This window comes from Spermophilus citellus, assembly GCF_964194105.1.
Source record: "Spermophilus citellus genome assembly, chromosome: 5".
In the NCBI taxonomy this organism is placed as follows: Eukaryota; Metazoa; Chordata; class Mammalia; order Rodentia; family Sciuridae; genus Spermophilus; species Spermophilus citellus.
In genome coordinates, this window is record NC_138186.1 from 84,549,805 (window position 1) to 84,564,914 (window position 15,110).

Genomic DNA, 15,110 nt, shown 5'->3' on the forward strand with positions numbered 1-15,110 from the left:
CATTATCCTAAAAAAGTCTCTTGATTTCTTCTGTATTTCAGTTTTCAGAAGTGTCTGACAATTCTGTTTATGTTATTAATTTCAAACTCAAGAGCTGGTCATAAAACTATTAATTTAAAAGCAATAGTCTTAATTTTTTCATAAACTTTTGGAGAAAACCATGTTTTTGACATTCTCACTTATTGTGATGAAAAGTCATCAACTCAGGTGACTGCTCTGAAATGTTGAATTGTTTTATTAAGAACAAAAGCTGTAGCTCCATCAACAGTGTCCTTTTCTGCTCATGGAGTGGAAATGAGGCCTGATGCACTAGGATGCGCTGTAGGACAAACAGCTGAGGGTTCTCCAACAATGCATGGCTGGTGTAACAGGAGGAGGGAAACCTCTCTGGGGACGCCCACAAAGACAGTCCTATAAGTTCTTCTCGCTGGGTTCTGCTTATTTCCTTTATTTTTTCCTGGGAGCAGAGCTGGAGGTTTAGACTCTCAGGTTTATCTAAGTCAGTTTAAGAAATTCACTCCACAACTGGCTCTACATGTGGCTCCTCTTTTCCTCTGGGCTGGTTGCCCCTAGTGGAAGAATGGTGCTAGTTGTTGATATTAACAGGGAATGTTGGAGATCAGCCACCTGAGGGGTAATTTCCATAAGCACTGATCTCATCTCCATGATCTTAGCTCTCTGACGGGTTTTACAAGATCTCATACTTGGAACTGCAGTTGTTGATGTGTGGGGGCTTGGAAGTACATGGCTTTCTCCCCCCAGAAGAACCTCCTGTAATGATGGAGGGTTCCAAAGGTCTCCTCTCCCCTCCACTTCCCTGTTAGATTGAGTTCACAGTTGAACTCTGGCTATCTAGTGGATTTCGTCCTGAGACTGTCTCAGACTCTTTTGCTAATATTGTTTGTGAAGATTAAGAAATTATTCTGCTTCTCTGTGATCTCTGATTGCTTCTGAAAAATTAAGAGCTTATATGCTTTTTTTTTTCAGGGTTGTATAAAAACTAAAACATGATGAAATGAACTAAGTAGTGTTCATAATAAAGCTGATGATTTATTTTTTTCCTATTTTTATTTTTTTTTGAATGTGCAGAACATTAACATGGTTCTAAAAGTGAATTTTATTATTTTTTGGGGGTACCAGGGATTGAACTCAGGGGCACTTAACCACTGAGCCATATCCCCAGCCCTATTTTGTGTTTTATTCAGAGACAGGTCTCACTGAGTAGCTTCCACCTTGCTTTTGCTGTGGCTGTCTTTGAACTTGTAATCCACTAAGATTACAGGCATATGCCACCGTGCCCATCCTGTGAATCTCATTTTTAAAAGTATATTTAAAGAAATCTCTTTCCCTCTCCTTTCTCTTCTTCCTACTCCCTGTGAGTAACCGACTTTATTAGTTTCTGGTTTATCTTCTCTTTTTGAAAAAAATAAACATATACTTGTATGCTTTATATTTCCTCTTTTTTCTTGTACAAAAAGTAGCATATAAGATATGCTATTTTAGATTTTGGCCTTTTAATTTAAAGGTATGTCCAACAAATGACCCTACATCAGTTTATTGAGATATTCCTCTGTCATTTTTCACAGTCACATAGTACTTTGTTCTACATAGGTGTAATTGTTTATTCAACCAATTTCTGACTTGGGTACTATTTAGGTAGTTTTCAATATTTTATAATTACAAATAATGCTAAAATGAATAATCTGCATATATAGTTTTATGTTATTGGGGGTGTGTCTCCAGGGTAGATTCCCAGAAGTTGGGTTACTGGCTCAAAAGGGGAGAGACACTCTCCTAAATAGTTACATCACTTTGAATCTCCTTTAGTGATGGATGAATACTGTCTTCCTTACATAATGAGTGGTCAAGCTTTTGAATCTTTGCTAATCTGATAAATAAGATATGGTAGCTCACTGTAATTTTAATTTATATTTTTCCTATGATGACATTGAGCATTTTTCATATATTTAAGTTCATCTTATATTTTTTTATGACTTTTCTATTCTTGTCTTTTTGTTCACTTTTTTCCTATAGGACTTAAAAAAATCTTTCCCCTGAAATTTAAAATTTTTTACATATGTATATATAATGTCAACATATAAATATACAAATACATTTATTGATTAATATTATTTATGTTAGCTATTTATCCATTTTATATGTTGCAATATGTCCTTTTATTTTTTCAACTTATAGTGGTTTTTTTTTCATTGAGGAATTTAAAATCTTTTTTAATAGTCAAACTTTTCAATTTTTATTTTGTCATATTTGGTGCTTAGAAAACCTTTCCCACATCCCAGTCAGAGACCAATGCCTATCATTTGTTGAGAGCTTAAAGTGTTAAGGACTTTCCATGCAGTATCATGTTTAATCATTGAAAGAATTCTTTGAATTATTTGGAGCTGGTTAGACCTTGGCTAATCCCACATTCTCTATCTACCAGTTGTGACTGTGTAGGTAGTATTTTTATACTCTGAGTTTCAGCCTCATTATCTGTATAAAGAGGATAATAATAGCATCTACGCCACAGGGTAGATGTTGTGAGAATTACCTGAGTTAATACTTGCAAAGGACCCTGAGCAGTTCTTGATATCTAGTCAGTGTTGAATGAAGGTGGATTCTTTAATTACCATACTATAATATTTTGGTTGTATAAAAAGATCATAATCTAATGTTCCCTTCTTCAAACTAAGCAAAATCATTATCACTTTAAATGTTCATATTCCTTTTTCGGTTAAGTCTTAAAGATTACTATGAAACATAGTACTTTCTTTTCTTCACTATGTGTTTGGCCTATGATTTCTCAGTCATTGCACTTGGTCCTGTATGTATTGCTTTGCAAATATGAAACAACTGCATCTGATTTGAAATAATTTGTTTGCAAATATGAAACATCTGCATTTATGAAGACAAATATTTGAGCCTTAATATCCCTCTCCAATTTTTACTTTTAAAACCAATACTTCAGTTTTATGACCAAGTACTTTTTTGAGTGGAAATGTAGAATTGCTGTGGTAGGCTGACCATTGATGTTTTGTTTTGCCTCAGTTGGCCATGACCAAAATATTTGAGATGTTATCTCAGATTATATAGCATTTCCTCTTATCTATTGCTGGTATATGAGTAGAAAGTATTTTTACTGTTTGAGGTCTTGTAAACTTTAATTATGACACCATAGGTAAATACTATTTTCTTTAGGCATCAAATAATTTTAGATGACTAAGCATAAAAACCATCTTGGTGAACACTGGAGCGTTAAATAAAACTCTGCCTTTAATTTGCTTGCTTTTGAAGGTCTCCAAGTGTTGTCCAAAATTTAAAGTCTTTTGCATTTAATTTGGGGTATTACAGTTCTTATTTTCTGCATTCTGCTTTAAAAGTCCTAGTATTTTAAATTCCCTATAACACTTAACATAGGGAGTACTCATTATTAGGTGTGGGTTTATGTTTTCTTCTTTCCACTTCTCTGCTCTATTTCCTCAACATGGAGTCATTGTTAGAAACTTTTATTATGGCGAGTTGATTATATTGAATACTAGTCCATTTCTGTTTCTTCAGGTTACCAGAGGGAACTTCTCTACCAGAGGGATGATGGCTCCTTCAGTGCTTTTGGGAATAACGACCCTTCTGGGAGCACTTGGTAAGTGATTTTTCCAGTCCAACACATGTGTCATGGGATGGGCTTTTACTAGGTCACACTGGCCATGGAATCGATAGACATGTCTCTGTGTATAGACTTGGCAGCTGCTTTTCTTATAGTCCCATAAAAGGGATTATCTTTTAAAGCATGGTTTAAAACATTAATAAATCAAAAACTTTTTACTTAGAAAAGATAAATTACAACTTCTCTTTTGTTTGTGGGAAAAACAGCACTAAAAATATCTTGTGATAATTATACAGCTGACAAGGAAAATTCATCATTGTGACATTGTTCTTTCTATAAGCTGATCTGATTAGTGCAAGTGTTTTGTTAATACAGTCTGTGTGGTTTATTTAAGGTTGTTTTATTTAAAAAAAAACAATGATTAGATTAAGTAATGAGCATTTGGAGTTTCCTCTTGAATGAATCTCTATGTGGCTGATTTTGGATAATTAATCTCTCTCTTTGTACTATCTTCAATTTCATATTTCAGAATAAAATTGACTATGTTAGTCAGTTTTTTGTTACTATAACAAAATACCTGAGATAATCTACTTATAAAGAGAAAAAGATTGAACTGGTATATAGCTCAGTGGCAGAGCATTTGCTTAGCATGTGTAAGGCCCTGGTTTGATCCTCATTTCTGAAAAAAAAAATGTTAAAAGAATGTATCTACAAAACTTTTTTTTTTTTAAGAGAGAAAGAGAGAGAGAGAGAAAGAGAGAGAGAGAGAGAGAGAGAGAGAGAGAGAGAGAGGGAGGGAGGGAGGGAGGAGAGGATTTTTTAATATTTATTTTCTAGTTTTTGGCGGACACAACATCTTTGTATGTGGTGCTGAGGATCGAACCCGGGCAGCACGCATGCCAGGTGAGAGCGCGCTACCGCTTGAGCCACATCCCCAGCCCCCCCTTTTTTTTGAGGGAGGGAGGAAGAGAGGGAAAAAGAGAGACAGAGAAAAAAGATTTTGGATATTTTTGCATATTGTAGTCCATGGTTGACCCTATTATTTTGACTCTGTGATGAGGCAGCACTTCATGGCAGAAGATGTGGCCGAACAAAGGCACTGACCTCATGCCTAGGAAGCAAACAAGCAAGCAAGCAAGCAAACAAACAACAAAACAAAACAACAACAACAACAACAACAACAAAAACAAACAAGAAGGGGCCAGGTTCCCACAATCCCATTGATCCATGCCCTAAATGCCCCAAATGATCTAAGGACTTCCCCATAGTCCCTCACCTCTCACTAATGGTTCTACCACTTCTCAATAGTACCCTCATAGGGATCAAGCCATTAACAAATGTGACTTTGGGGGAACACATCTTGGAACACAAGATCCAAACTATAAATGCTAAATCTCAACAGCATATTAACAATGGTCTCTCTTTCGTTTGCTGCATTTCCACTGTGGGTCAGCAGGGGACTCTGCTCTCTGTGCTTTGGCAGCCAGCATCTCACCATCAGAACAGGAGGCTCCAAGCTTGCCACAGCCCTAAAAGAGAAGGCTGCAGTATCTGGCACTGGCAACTGGATGCTTTAGTCTAAGTGTAATATTTCTACTCACTTTATCATTATCAGAGCTGGTACCAAGGGGGCAGGGAAGTGAATCCCTTTGCATACTCAAAGTAAAGGAAAACTGGATATTATCGAACATTAATACTTAAAGGAAAACTGCATATTATTGAATATTAGTGATATTTATCATGCTAAAGCTTTTATAAGATGAAATAGATTCTGCTTCAAATTTTCTCTTATCATGAGTCAGATATAGATCCATAAATAGATGATTTTGTATATTCTTTTTACTTTAATATAGTGTTCCATATCAAGGTTGGAAACTTTTTCTTTTTAATTTTTTAATTGTTATACATGACAGTAGAATAGAATGCATTAATGTACTTTGATATATCATACGTAGATGGGATATAATTTCTCATTTTTCTGAATGTGTTATAGAATCACATTGCTCATGCAGACATATATATATACATAAAGTAATAATGTCTGTTTCATTCTACTATCCTTCCTATCCACATGTCTCCTTCCCTTCTCTTCCCTTTACCTAATCTAAGGTAACTCTATTCTTCTCTAGTGCCCCCTTCCTTATAAATTAGCATCCACATATTAGAGAAAACATTCAGCTTTTGTTTTTTTGGGGGGTTGGCTTATTTTGCTTAGAATAATATTCTCCAATTCCATCCATTTATTGGCAAATGCCATAATTTCATTCTTCTTTAAAGCTGAGTAATATTCCATTGAATGAATATATATATCACATTTTCTTTATCTATTCATCTATTGAATTCATCCATTCATCTAGGTTGGTTCCATAGTTTAGCTATTGTGAATTGAGCTGCTGTAAACATTGACGTGGCTGCATTACTATAGTATGCTGATTTTAAGTGCTTTGGGTATAAACCGAGGAGTGGAATACCTGGGTCAAACTGTGGTTCCATTCCAAGTTTTCTGAGGAATCTCCATACTGCTTTCTATAGTGGTTGCACCAATTTGCAGTCCCATCAGCTAAGTATGAGTGAAGCTTTTACCCCATGTCCTTGCCGACATTTATTGTTGCCTGTATTCTTGATGAATGCCATTCTGACTGGAGTGAGATGAAATCTTAGTGTAGTTTGGATTTGCATTTCTCTAATTGCTAGAGATGTTGAACACATCATATATTTGTTGATCAACTGTATTTCTTCTTCTGTGAAGTGTCTGTTCAGTTTCTTAGCCCATTTATTGATTGGGTTATTTGTGGGTTTTTTTTTTTTGGTGTTAAGTTTTTTGAGTTCTTTATATATCCTAGAGATTAATGCTTTATTGGAGGTGCATGTGGTAAAGATTTTCTCCCAATTTGTAGGCTCTCCCCTCACATTATTGATTGTTTCATTTGCTGAGAAGAAGCTTTTTTAATTTGAATCCATCCCATTTATTGATTCTTGATTTTACTTTCTGTGCTTTAGGGATCGTGTTAAGGAAGTCAGATCCTAGGTGAAGATCTGGGCCTACTTTTTCTTTTATTAGGTACAGGGTCTCTGTTTTAGTGTTTAAGTCTTTGATCCACTTTGAATTGATTTTTGTGCAAGGTGAGAGATAGAGGTTTAATTTAATTTTGCTACGTATGGATTTCCAGTTTTGCCAGCACAATTTGTTGAATAGGGTATGTTTTCTCCAGTGAATGTTTTTAGCACCTTTGTCTAGTATGAGATAACTGTATTTATGTGGGTTTGTCTCTGTGTCTTCTATTCTGTGCTTTGGTCTATGTTTCTATTTTGGTGCCAATACCATGCTATTTTTGTTACTATTGCTCTGTAGTATAGTTTAAGGTCTGGTATTGTGCTGCTTCCTCCTTCACTTTTCTTGCTAAAGATTGCTTTGGCAATTCTAGGTCTCTTATTTTTCCAAATAAATTTCATGATTGCACTTTCTATTTCTATGAAGAGTGTCATTGGGATTTTTATAGGAATTGCATCAAATCTGTATACACTTTTGGTACAATGGCCATTTTAACAATATTAATTCTGCTTATCTAGGAGCATGGGAGATCTTTTCATCTTATGAGGGTTTCTTCAGTTTCTTTTTTTAGTGTTCTGTAGAGGTTTTTCGCCTCTTTTGTTAGATTGATTCCAGTTTTTTTTTTTTTTAGGCTATTATGAATGGGGTAGTTTTCCTGATTTCTCTTTCAGTGGATTCATTGCTGATGTATAGGAATGTGTTTGATGGAAAACTTTTTCTATACAGAGTCAGACAGTAAACACTTCAGACATTTTGAGGCACATGTCTCTGTTGGATAAGCCTCACCTCCTTCCCTCCCTCACTCCCTCCATCTTTGCATTCCTTCCTCACTCCCTCCCTTCCTTTCTTCTTCTCTTCTTCCTTCCCCTCTCTTCTCTTCTGCTTCTCCCTTTTAGAATCATGTTTAGCTTTTAGCATTATTGACAGGTGTATGTGTGGGGTGCAGACAGAAACATGTCCTGAGTTGTTTGGCCTGAGGGCCAGATTTGGATCAAACAGATGGGGTCTGTGGGCTGCAGTACTATAAGAGAGAAAATGCCCAATCCTCTCACTTGGAGGACTACAGTTAGCTTGTGAGCTAACTGTAACTAAAGTATATACTTCATCCACAGCTTTAGGCTGAGCCACACGTTTAAGATCTTCTTTGGTACATGTGTAGAAGAATACAAAGATGAGTAATCTTGGGCAATTTATTTAGCTCTTTCAGAGTTCCAAAGTCTCAATCTATAAAATGAAGAGGCTAGATTAGGTGGTTTCTAAATTCCTTTCCAAATCTGTTGTTTTGTGACTCAACCTGGAATTTCTTGGCCATGCTCAAGTAGAAACCAGATCTGACTGCTAGGCAGTTGTTCATTCATGCTGTCTCTCTTCTGTCTTTCTTCCTTGTTTTTCTTTTTCAGAGAAATTCACCTTTGGTGAATATTTTGATGGGGAAAAAGAGTTGTTGTTTTGCTTGCTCAGTGTTACTTGGAGGACTTTGTAAAGTGTGATTTATGTCTTTTCCCTTTTTTTCACCAAGGTTGTCAGCTTTTGTTTTAAGATGTTTCCTTGAAGCTGATCCTTACATAGATATTGATCAGAATGTGTTACACAGAACATATACTTGGCTCAAAGGACATCAGAAATCCAATGGTGAATTTTGGGAGCCAGGAAGAGTGATCCATAGTGAACTTCAAGGTAGCAATAAGAGTCCAGTAACACTTACAGCTTATATTGTGACTTCTCTCCTGGGATATAAAAAGTATCAGGTACTTAATCTATAATAAATGACAAGTGGGAAATCCTAGGAAAGTAGATTTTGGTGGGTCAAATATATGTCTGGAAGCTTAAAGAATTTTGCAATTTTACATTGAGTTTAAAACTGAATTTGGGTGACCTTTGCTTTCAATTTGTGGCCACATCCCAAAATCTGAGTATAAAATTAATTCACTTTTCAGAATAAGAGAATTATAAAATATTTTCTAATATAGGTATTGTACTTGCTATTAGTAAGAGAAGTCAATACATATCTCATTATTGTTTCCTGGACACTGTGCTGATTTTCTTTTTTCTTTTCTTTTTTTTTTTTTACACAACACCTTTATTTCACTTTTTTTTTTTTTTTAATGTGGTGCTGAGGATCGAACCCAGGGTCTCACACATGTGAGGCGAACGCTGTACCGCTGAGCCACAACCCCAGCCCCTATCTCATTATTGTTAGGGAAAAGAATATTCTTAAATATTGGGAATGTGTTCTAGCAAGATGAGATTGTGAAGGATTTTTATTTCTAAAATACCATGGAACAATTGCAGTGTTGGTTAATCTAGTGGAAAGCACACCCACACTCTGAATGGGCATGGGTGCTTGCATGAGAATGAGTGTGCACGGAAAGTTACACTCATGAGCTTAATTTTGCTCCAGATGTTTGACATCTTGGTGTTTGACACCTTACTGCTAACTGTCAATTACATTTTATAAGATCAGCACTATTCTTTTTATTAAGCTCCTACTATTTTCCTAGCCCAGCTCTAGTCATAAACTTTCCCTTAAATTTAGAGATTCAGTATCTGAAATTAAATCAGAGAAATATTTTTCTTAAGCTGTATTTTCTTTTTTTAAATCTAAGATTATGATACTCAATCAGTTGCAAAAGCTCTACTTTTTATTTCTTATTCCTTCAAAAATAATGGTGCTTATTTAATCATAACAACTAAAAGCAGTATTATTTTCAAAATACATAGCAAATCTTTAAATGTCAATCAGCATTGTTGATTCCTATTGCCTAGGTCAAGATCAGGTGCTTAAGAAATGTTGAAAAATTTTGTGAATAAATGTTTCAAAGTACTTTTTGTTTTACTGTGTGGTTATGGGTTGAGTAGTAAAATCTGTATTTTTCTTTCAAGCCTAATATTGATATTCAAGACTCTGTCACATTTTTGGAGTCTGAATTCAGTAGAGGAATTTCAGACAATTACACTCTAGCTCTTATAACTTACGCGTTGTCATCAGTGAAAAGTCCTAAAGCAAAGGAAGCTTTGAATTTGCTGACTGAGCATGCAGAACAAGAAGGTAACGTGTGAACTGGATTGAATTTTTTTGGACTGTTAAGCATTATGGAAGATGTAAATTAAGTGAGAAGTTTTTACAAGCTGGGTATGAAGTTGGTTACATTTACAAAAATGAAATACAGAGTGAGTTCAGGATGGGCCTGACATGGTGATGATGCCTCTAGCCCCTCTGGGAGTTACCTATAGAATTTTGGGGCTCAGGTGTCTCCTTTTAGATATGTTCTGCTGTAAATCACTTGCCATTTTTTGATTTGAAATGTTCTTTAAAATCTTGGGTTCTGGAGAGACTTGGATTCAAATTCTAATTCTGTAACTTAACTTTAAGAGTTCCAGTTTCTCCACTTTACAAGTGGGACTAACACCTGTATTAGGATCAAATGAGAATTAAATGAGATCATGAGTGAGAGTTAAATGAGATCATGTGCAGAGCCTGCCTTATTGCAAGTGCTCAAAAATATGATCTAAATGCAGGTATCAAAAAATGCTGCCAAAACACAAGTCACAATAGTCAAATTATGGAACCAACCTAGGTATATGTTGACAGATATACACAATGGAGTTTTATTCAGCTATAAAGAAGAACAAAATTTTGTCATTTGCAGGAAAATGGGTGGACAGTGCATTGTGACAGAGCATTGTGTTAAGTGAAATAAGTTAGAAAATCAAGGGTCATATACTTTTTCTCATATAGTGGAAATTAGAGAGAATAAGGGGGAAAAAAAGGGGAGGATCTAGTGAAAATAGAAGGGAGACCAATAGAGTAGAGGAAAAACACTAGAGGGAGGGAGAAGGGAGAGGGAAGGTATTAGGGAATGAAATCGACCGATTCATGTTATGTGCAAGTGTGAATATTGTAATAATGAATCCCATTATTATGTAATTATAATGTACAATTATAAAAATGTAAAATAAATATAATAAAGTGATTATAAAAATAGTAAAAGAGGTGCTATTAGTAGTAAGTGGGTTGTATTTAGGACTTTTTTTTTTTTTGACTGGGGACTGCTTTTTGACTACAAAAGCACAAGTGTAGTTACTACCCAAATGGGCTATGTAGTCAGTTGTACATATATGTGTGTAAGAGGGAAAGAGAGAGGGGTGGGTGGGCAGAAATAACTTTATTGACGCCCACCGATTCAAATTTCTGTTCATTCAAGAAGTGATAAATGTAGAAATTGTTTAGCGACTTCAGAAACTATAAAAGATCTTATGAAAAAGGGAGAGGTTTCCCGGAATGTGAGATCTGGTTAGTGGCCGATTTCCAGAACAGGATTCTTTCCCATGTGTCCTAAACTATTTGGGGGATGTCCTGGTCAGATAAATTATATACATTATTTTCCTGGAATATAATATGTTTTTTCTTTTATTTATAGTCATTTAGTCTTAAGCCAAACATATGGAATTTCTCTTGGCAAAAATAGTTCCTCAAAACATCCTCAAATAGAGGCAATAGAAAAAGGATGAAAATTTCTAAGTTATCGTTTAAAAAGTGACATATGTAAGTGTGTGTGTGTGTGTGTGTGTGTGTGTGTGTGTGTATGTTTCTGCATAAACATATACTGGCTTGGTACACACATATACATAGATTAAAATATATATTTTTTTTAGATTAAAATATTTTTATGCTAATCAAGCAGAACTTGGATCAGTGTAGGTTTAGTGGAATTAAATGTAATTTTTGATAGTTAATTGAAACATTAGTCCTTTCCTTTTTCAGGAGACATGCAATTCTGGGTGTCATCAGTATCCACGCTTTCTGAGTCTTGGCAACCACGCTCTCTGGATATTGAAGTTGCAGCTTATGCACTACTTTCACACTTTCTGCAGTTTCAGATTTCCGAGGGAATCCCAATTATGAGGTGGCTAAGCAGGCAGAGAAATAGCTTGGGAGGCTTTGCATCTACCCAGGTGAGAGATGGTAGTTTTCCCCCTTTAAATTAGGAGCATATGATTCCTTTTTTTCACTATGACTTCATAAACTTACTTATTTTAAAAAGCTTAGTAACTTAACTCCAAGACTTAAGAGACTCATTTTATTTTTTTAATATAAACTTCATATCTGACATTTATATGGAATAAATTAGTTCCCCATCTGTATTGGCTATTTTGTATCTGTAGTAACTGATAAAAGAGTAGATGCTCAGTTTGAAAATTTCTAAGTTATAATAGTTTAAAAAAGTGACATATGTAAGTATGTGTGTGTGTTTTCTGAGCAATGTTCCTGGGAAAATGTTTTCTAACATTTTCTGCTATTCTCTGAGCCAAGAGATTCAAAGATGAGTTAGAAAGGCTTCCATTTTCAAGGAGGGTAGATGAATGTACAGTAGGTTTCCTAAATCTGACTACTCTTTGGGGACCTTGGTATATACTTATATGGACAATCATTTTTTTTTTCTCTCAACAGGATACCATTGTGGCCTTAAAGGCCCTGTCTGAATTTGCAGCTCTAATGAATACAGAAAGGACAAATGTCCAAGTGACTGTGCTGCAGCCTAGCTCATCGAGTCCTGTAAAGTTTCTGATCGATACACAGAACCACTTTCTCCTTCAGACAGCAGAGGTGTGAACCAGGGGTAGTTGTTTAAAATTCTGTGCAGCTGGTTATTTGTACTGGAATACTGCTTTATTTTTAATCTGCTGACATGAGCAATGACTTCTTTCCAGAGCCCTGCAGAGAGATGGTGGTGGTGTCCTTTCAGTTGAATTTTCTGATCTCAGGAAGGATGGAGGAGATGGGAACTTTGGAAATATTGGTAGAAAAGGAGAAAATACGGGGACTTCCACATTGGAAAGGGAATAACCATGCCTTGCATTCCTGCCAATTTCTCAGGGCATCTTTCTTTTTTAAGTTATATTTATTTGAGAGGAAATGTGTGTTATTTATTTATCTTTTTAAAGAACAAACTCTTAATTTCATTATCCTTTGTATTCTGTCTTCTTGTAACATGGTATCTTTCAGTTCCATCTATTGTTCCTGCACAAGACAGGATTTTGTTCTTCTCTAAGGCTGAATAATACTCTATTATGTATATTTTATATATTCCTCATCAGTTCTTCTGTTGATGGGCACTTAGGCTGATTCCCTATCTGGGTTAAATATGAGTATGGGGAGGTGCCTCTTTTGTATGCTGACTTCATTTTTCTTTTCTTTTCGTTTTTGGCTACATAGCCAGGAGTGGAATAGCTGGATCATAGAGTAGTTCTATTTGGAGTATTTTGAGGAACTTCTATACTGTTTTCCATAGTGACTGTACTAATTTACATTTTTACCAACCATGTATAAGGGTTTCTTTTTCTTCTTCTTCACATCCTCACCAGAATTTATTTATATATTTATTTATTATTTATTTATTTTCTTTCTTTCTTTCTTTTTTTTTTTTGATAACAGGTATGGTAAATGGGATGAGATGTAATCTCAATGAAGTTTTGATTTCCATTTCCCTGATGGCTAGAAATGTGGGGCACTTTTTCATATATTCATTAGCCATTTGTACTTTTTCTTTTTTGAAGGGTCTATTCAGGTGATTTACCCACTTATTAATCAGAATATTTTATTGAGGATTTTTGCATTGATGTTTATTAGGGTGTTGGTCCTTACTGTTCTTTCTTGTTGTGTCCTTATCAGGTTTTGATAGCAGGGAAATACTAACTTTGCAGAAGAGTTTGGAAGTGTTCCTTCTTTTTATTTTATGTAATAGCTTGAGAAGCATTGGTGTTAGTTTGTCTAAAAGTCTGGTAAAATTCAGTGATGAGTCCATTTGGTCCTGGAGTTATTTTTTTTGGAGACTTTTTTTTATTACAACTTTAATTTCATTTTCATTATTTTTGATTGATCCTTTTAGAATTTTTATCCCCTTGATTCAATTTTGGTAGGTCATGTGTATATTTCTTTCAGATTTTTCTAATTTATTGGTATATAGTTTTTAAAAAAATATTCCCTTTGAATTTCAGTGCTTTCTCTTGTATTGTGTCCCTTTTACCTCTATGTAAAAATTTGGATCTTCTGTCTTTTTCTGATGGTTAGTTTAGGTAAGGGTTTGTCAGTTTTATTTATCTTTTTAAAGAACCAACTCTTAATTTCATTATCCTTTGTATTGTTATTTTAGACTTTATTTCATTTATTTCTTCTCTGATCTTCATAATTTCTTTTCTTCTACTAATTTTTGGTTTGGTTTGTTCTTAATTTTTCAAAGACCTTGAGATGCATCATTAGGTTATTTATTTGAGATCTCATTTTTTTGGATGATCTTATTGCTATACATTTTCTTCTTAGTACTGATTTTTCTGTATTCCACAGATTTTGTATGTTTTGTTTCCTTTTTTGTTTGATTCAAGAATTCTTTAATTTCCCCTGTGATTTCTTCCATGATCCACTGTTCAATAGTGTTTTTTTTCAGTCTCCATGCATTTGTATAATTTCTGTAGCTTCTTTTGCTGTTGATTTCTAGTTTCATTCCATTGTGATCACATAAGATGCAATAAATTATTTCAGTTTTTTTGAATTTGTTAAGGCTTGCTTTGTGGCCTAATATATGACCTCTTCTGGAAAAAATTCCATGTGCTAATGAAAAAAATGTGTAGACCACAGCTGTTGGCTGGAATATTCTGTAGATGTCTGTTAAATCTGTTTGATCTATAGTATAATCCAACTTTGATTTTTTTTGTTCATTTTTTTGTCTGGATGATACGTCTATTGGTGAGAGAAGGGCAGGAAGTTCCCCACTATCATTGTATTAGGGCATCTCTCTCCCTTTATGTCTAGTAGCATTTGTTTTATAAAACTGGGTGCCCAACATTCAGTGAATTTATATTTATAATTGTTATATCTTCTTGATGTATCGTTCCCTTGAATGATAGAAGCTATGTTAGTCAGCTTTTAGTTGCTGTGACCCAAATACATGACATGAACAACTTAGAAGGAAACATATTTCTTTTGGCTCATGGTTCCAAAGGATTCAGTCCATGCTTGACTGCTTTCAAGGCAGAAACATCATGGTAGGACACGATAGAGCTGCTCTGCTCATTGCAACTGGGAAGAAGAGAGAGATATAGGAAAGGACCAGGGACAGATGTAGTCCCCTAGGCCATGCACCCAGGGAATTACTTCTTAAAGCCATGCCCTATCTTCCTACAATTACCACCCTGTGGTCCATTCAAGTTATTAAGCCATCAAATGGGTTAATCTACTGATGAGGCTATAGCTCACATAATACAATCATTTCCTAAAAGCTCCACCTCTGAACCTTACCATACTGGGGATCATACTTTGAATAGATGAACTTTTTGTGGAGACATTTCCAATCCAAACCATGACTGTGTCCTTCTTTGTCTCCTTTTTGTCTCTCTCTCTTTTGATTTTTCTTAAGTCTATTTTGTTGCATACAATTATAGCTACACTGCTTTTTG

At 35.0% G+C, this 15,110-nt stretch overlaps 1 protein-coding gene across 3 annotated transcripts in view; it reads left to right on the top strand.

Moving 5' to 3' along the window:
- The window catches only part of CD109 (CD109 molecule), a 133,285-nt gene that overhangs the window by 102,932 nt on the left and 15,243 nt on the right, over nt 1-15,110 (top strand). For all 3 annotated transcript variants that reach the window (XM_081295359.1, XM_081295360.1, XM_081295358.1), the window contains 5 exons: nt 3,559-3,640; nt 8,176-8,404; nt 9,540-9,705; nt 11,422-11,612; nt 12,109-12,264. In XM_081295359.1, coding sequence (XP_081151485.1) covers nt 3,559-3,640; nt 8,176-8,404; nt 9,540-9,705; nt 11,422-11,612; nt 12,109-12,264 — 824 coding nt within the window. The remainder of the gene's footprint in view (nt 1-3,558; nt 3,641-8,175; nt 8,405-9,539; nt 9,706-11,421; nt 11,613-12,108; nt 12,265-15,110) is intronic.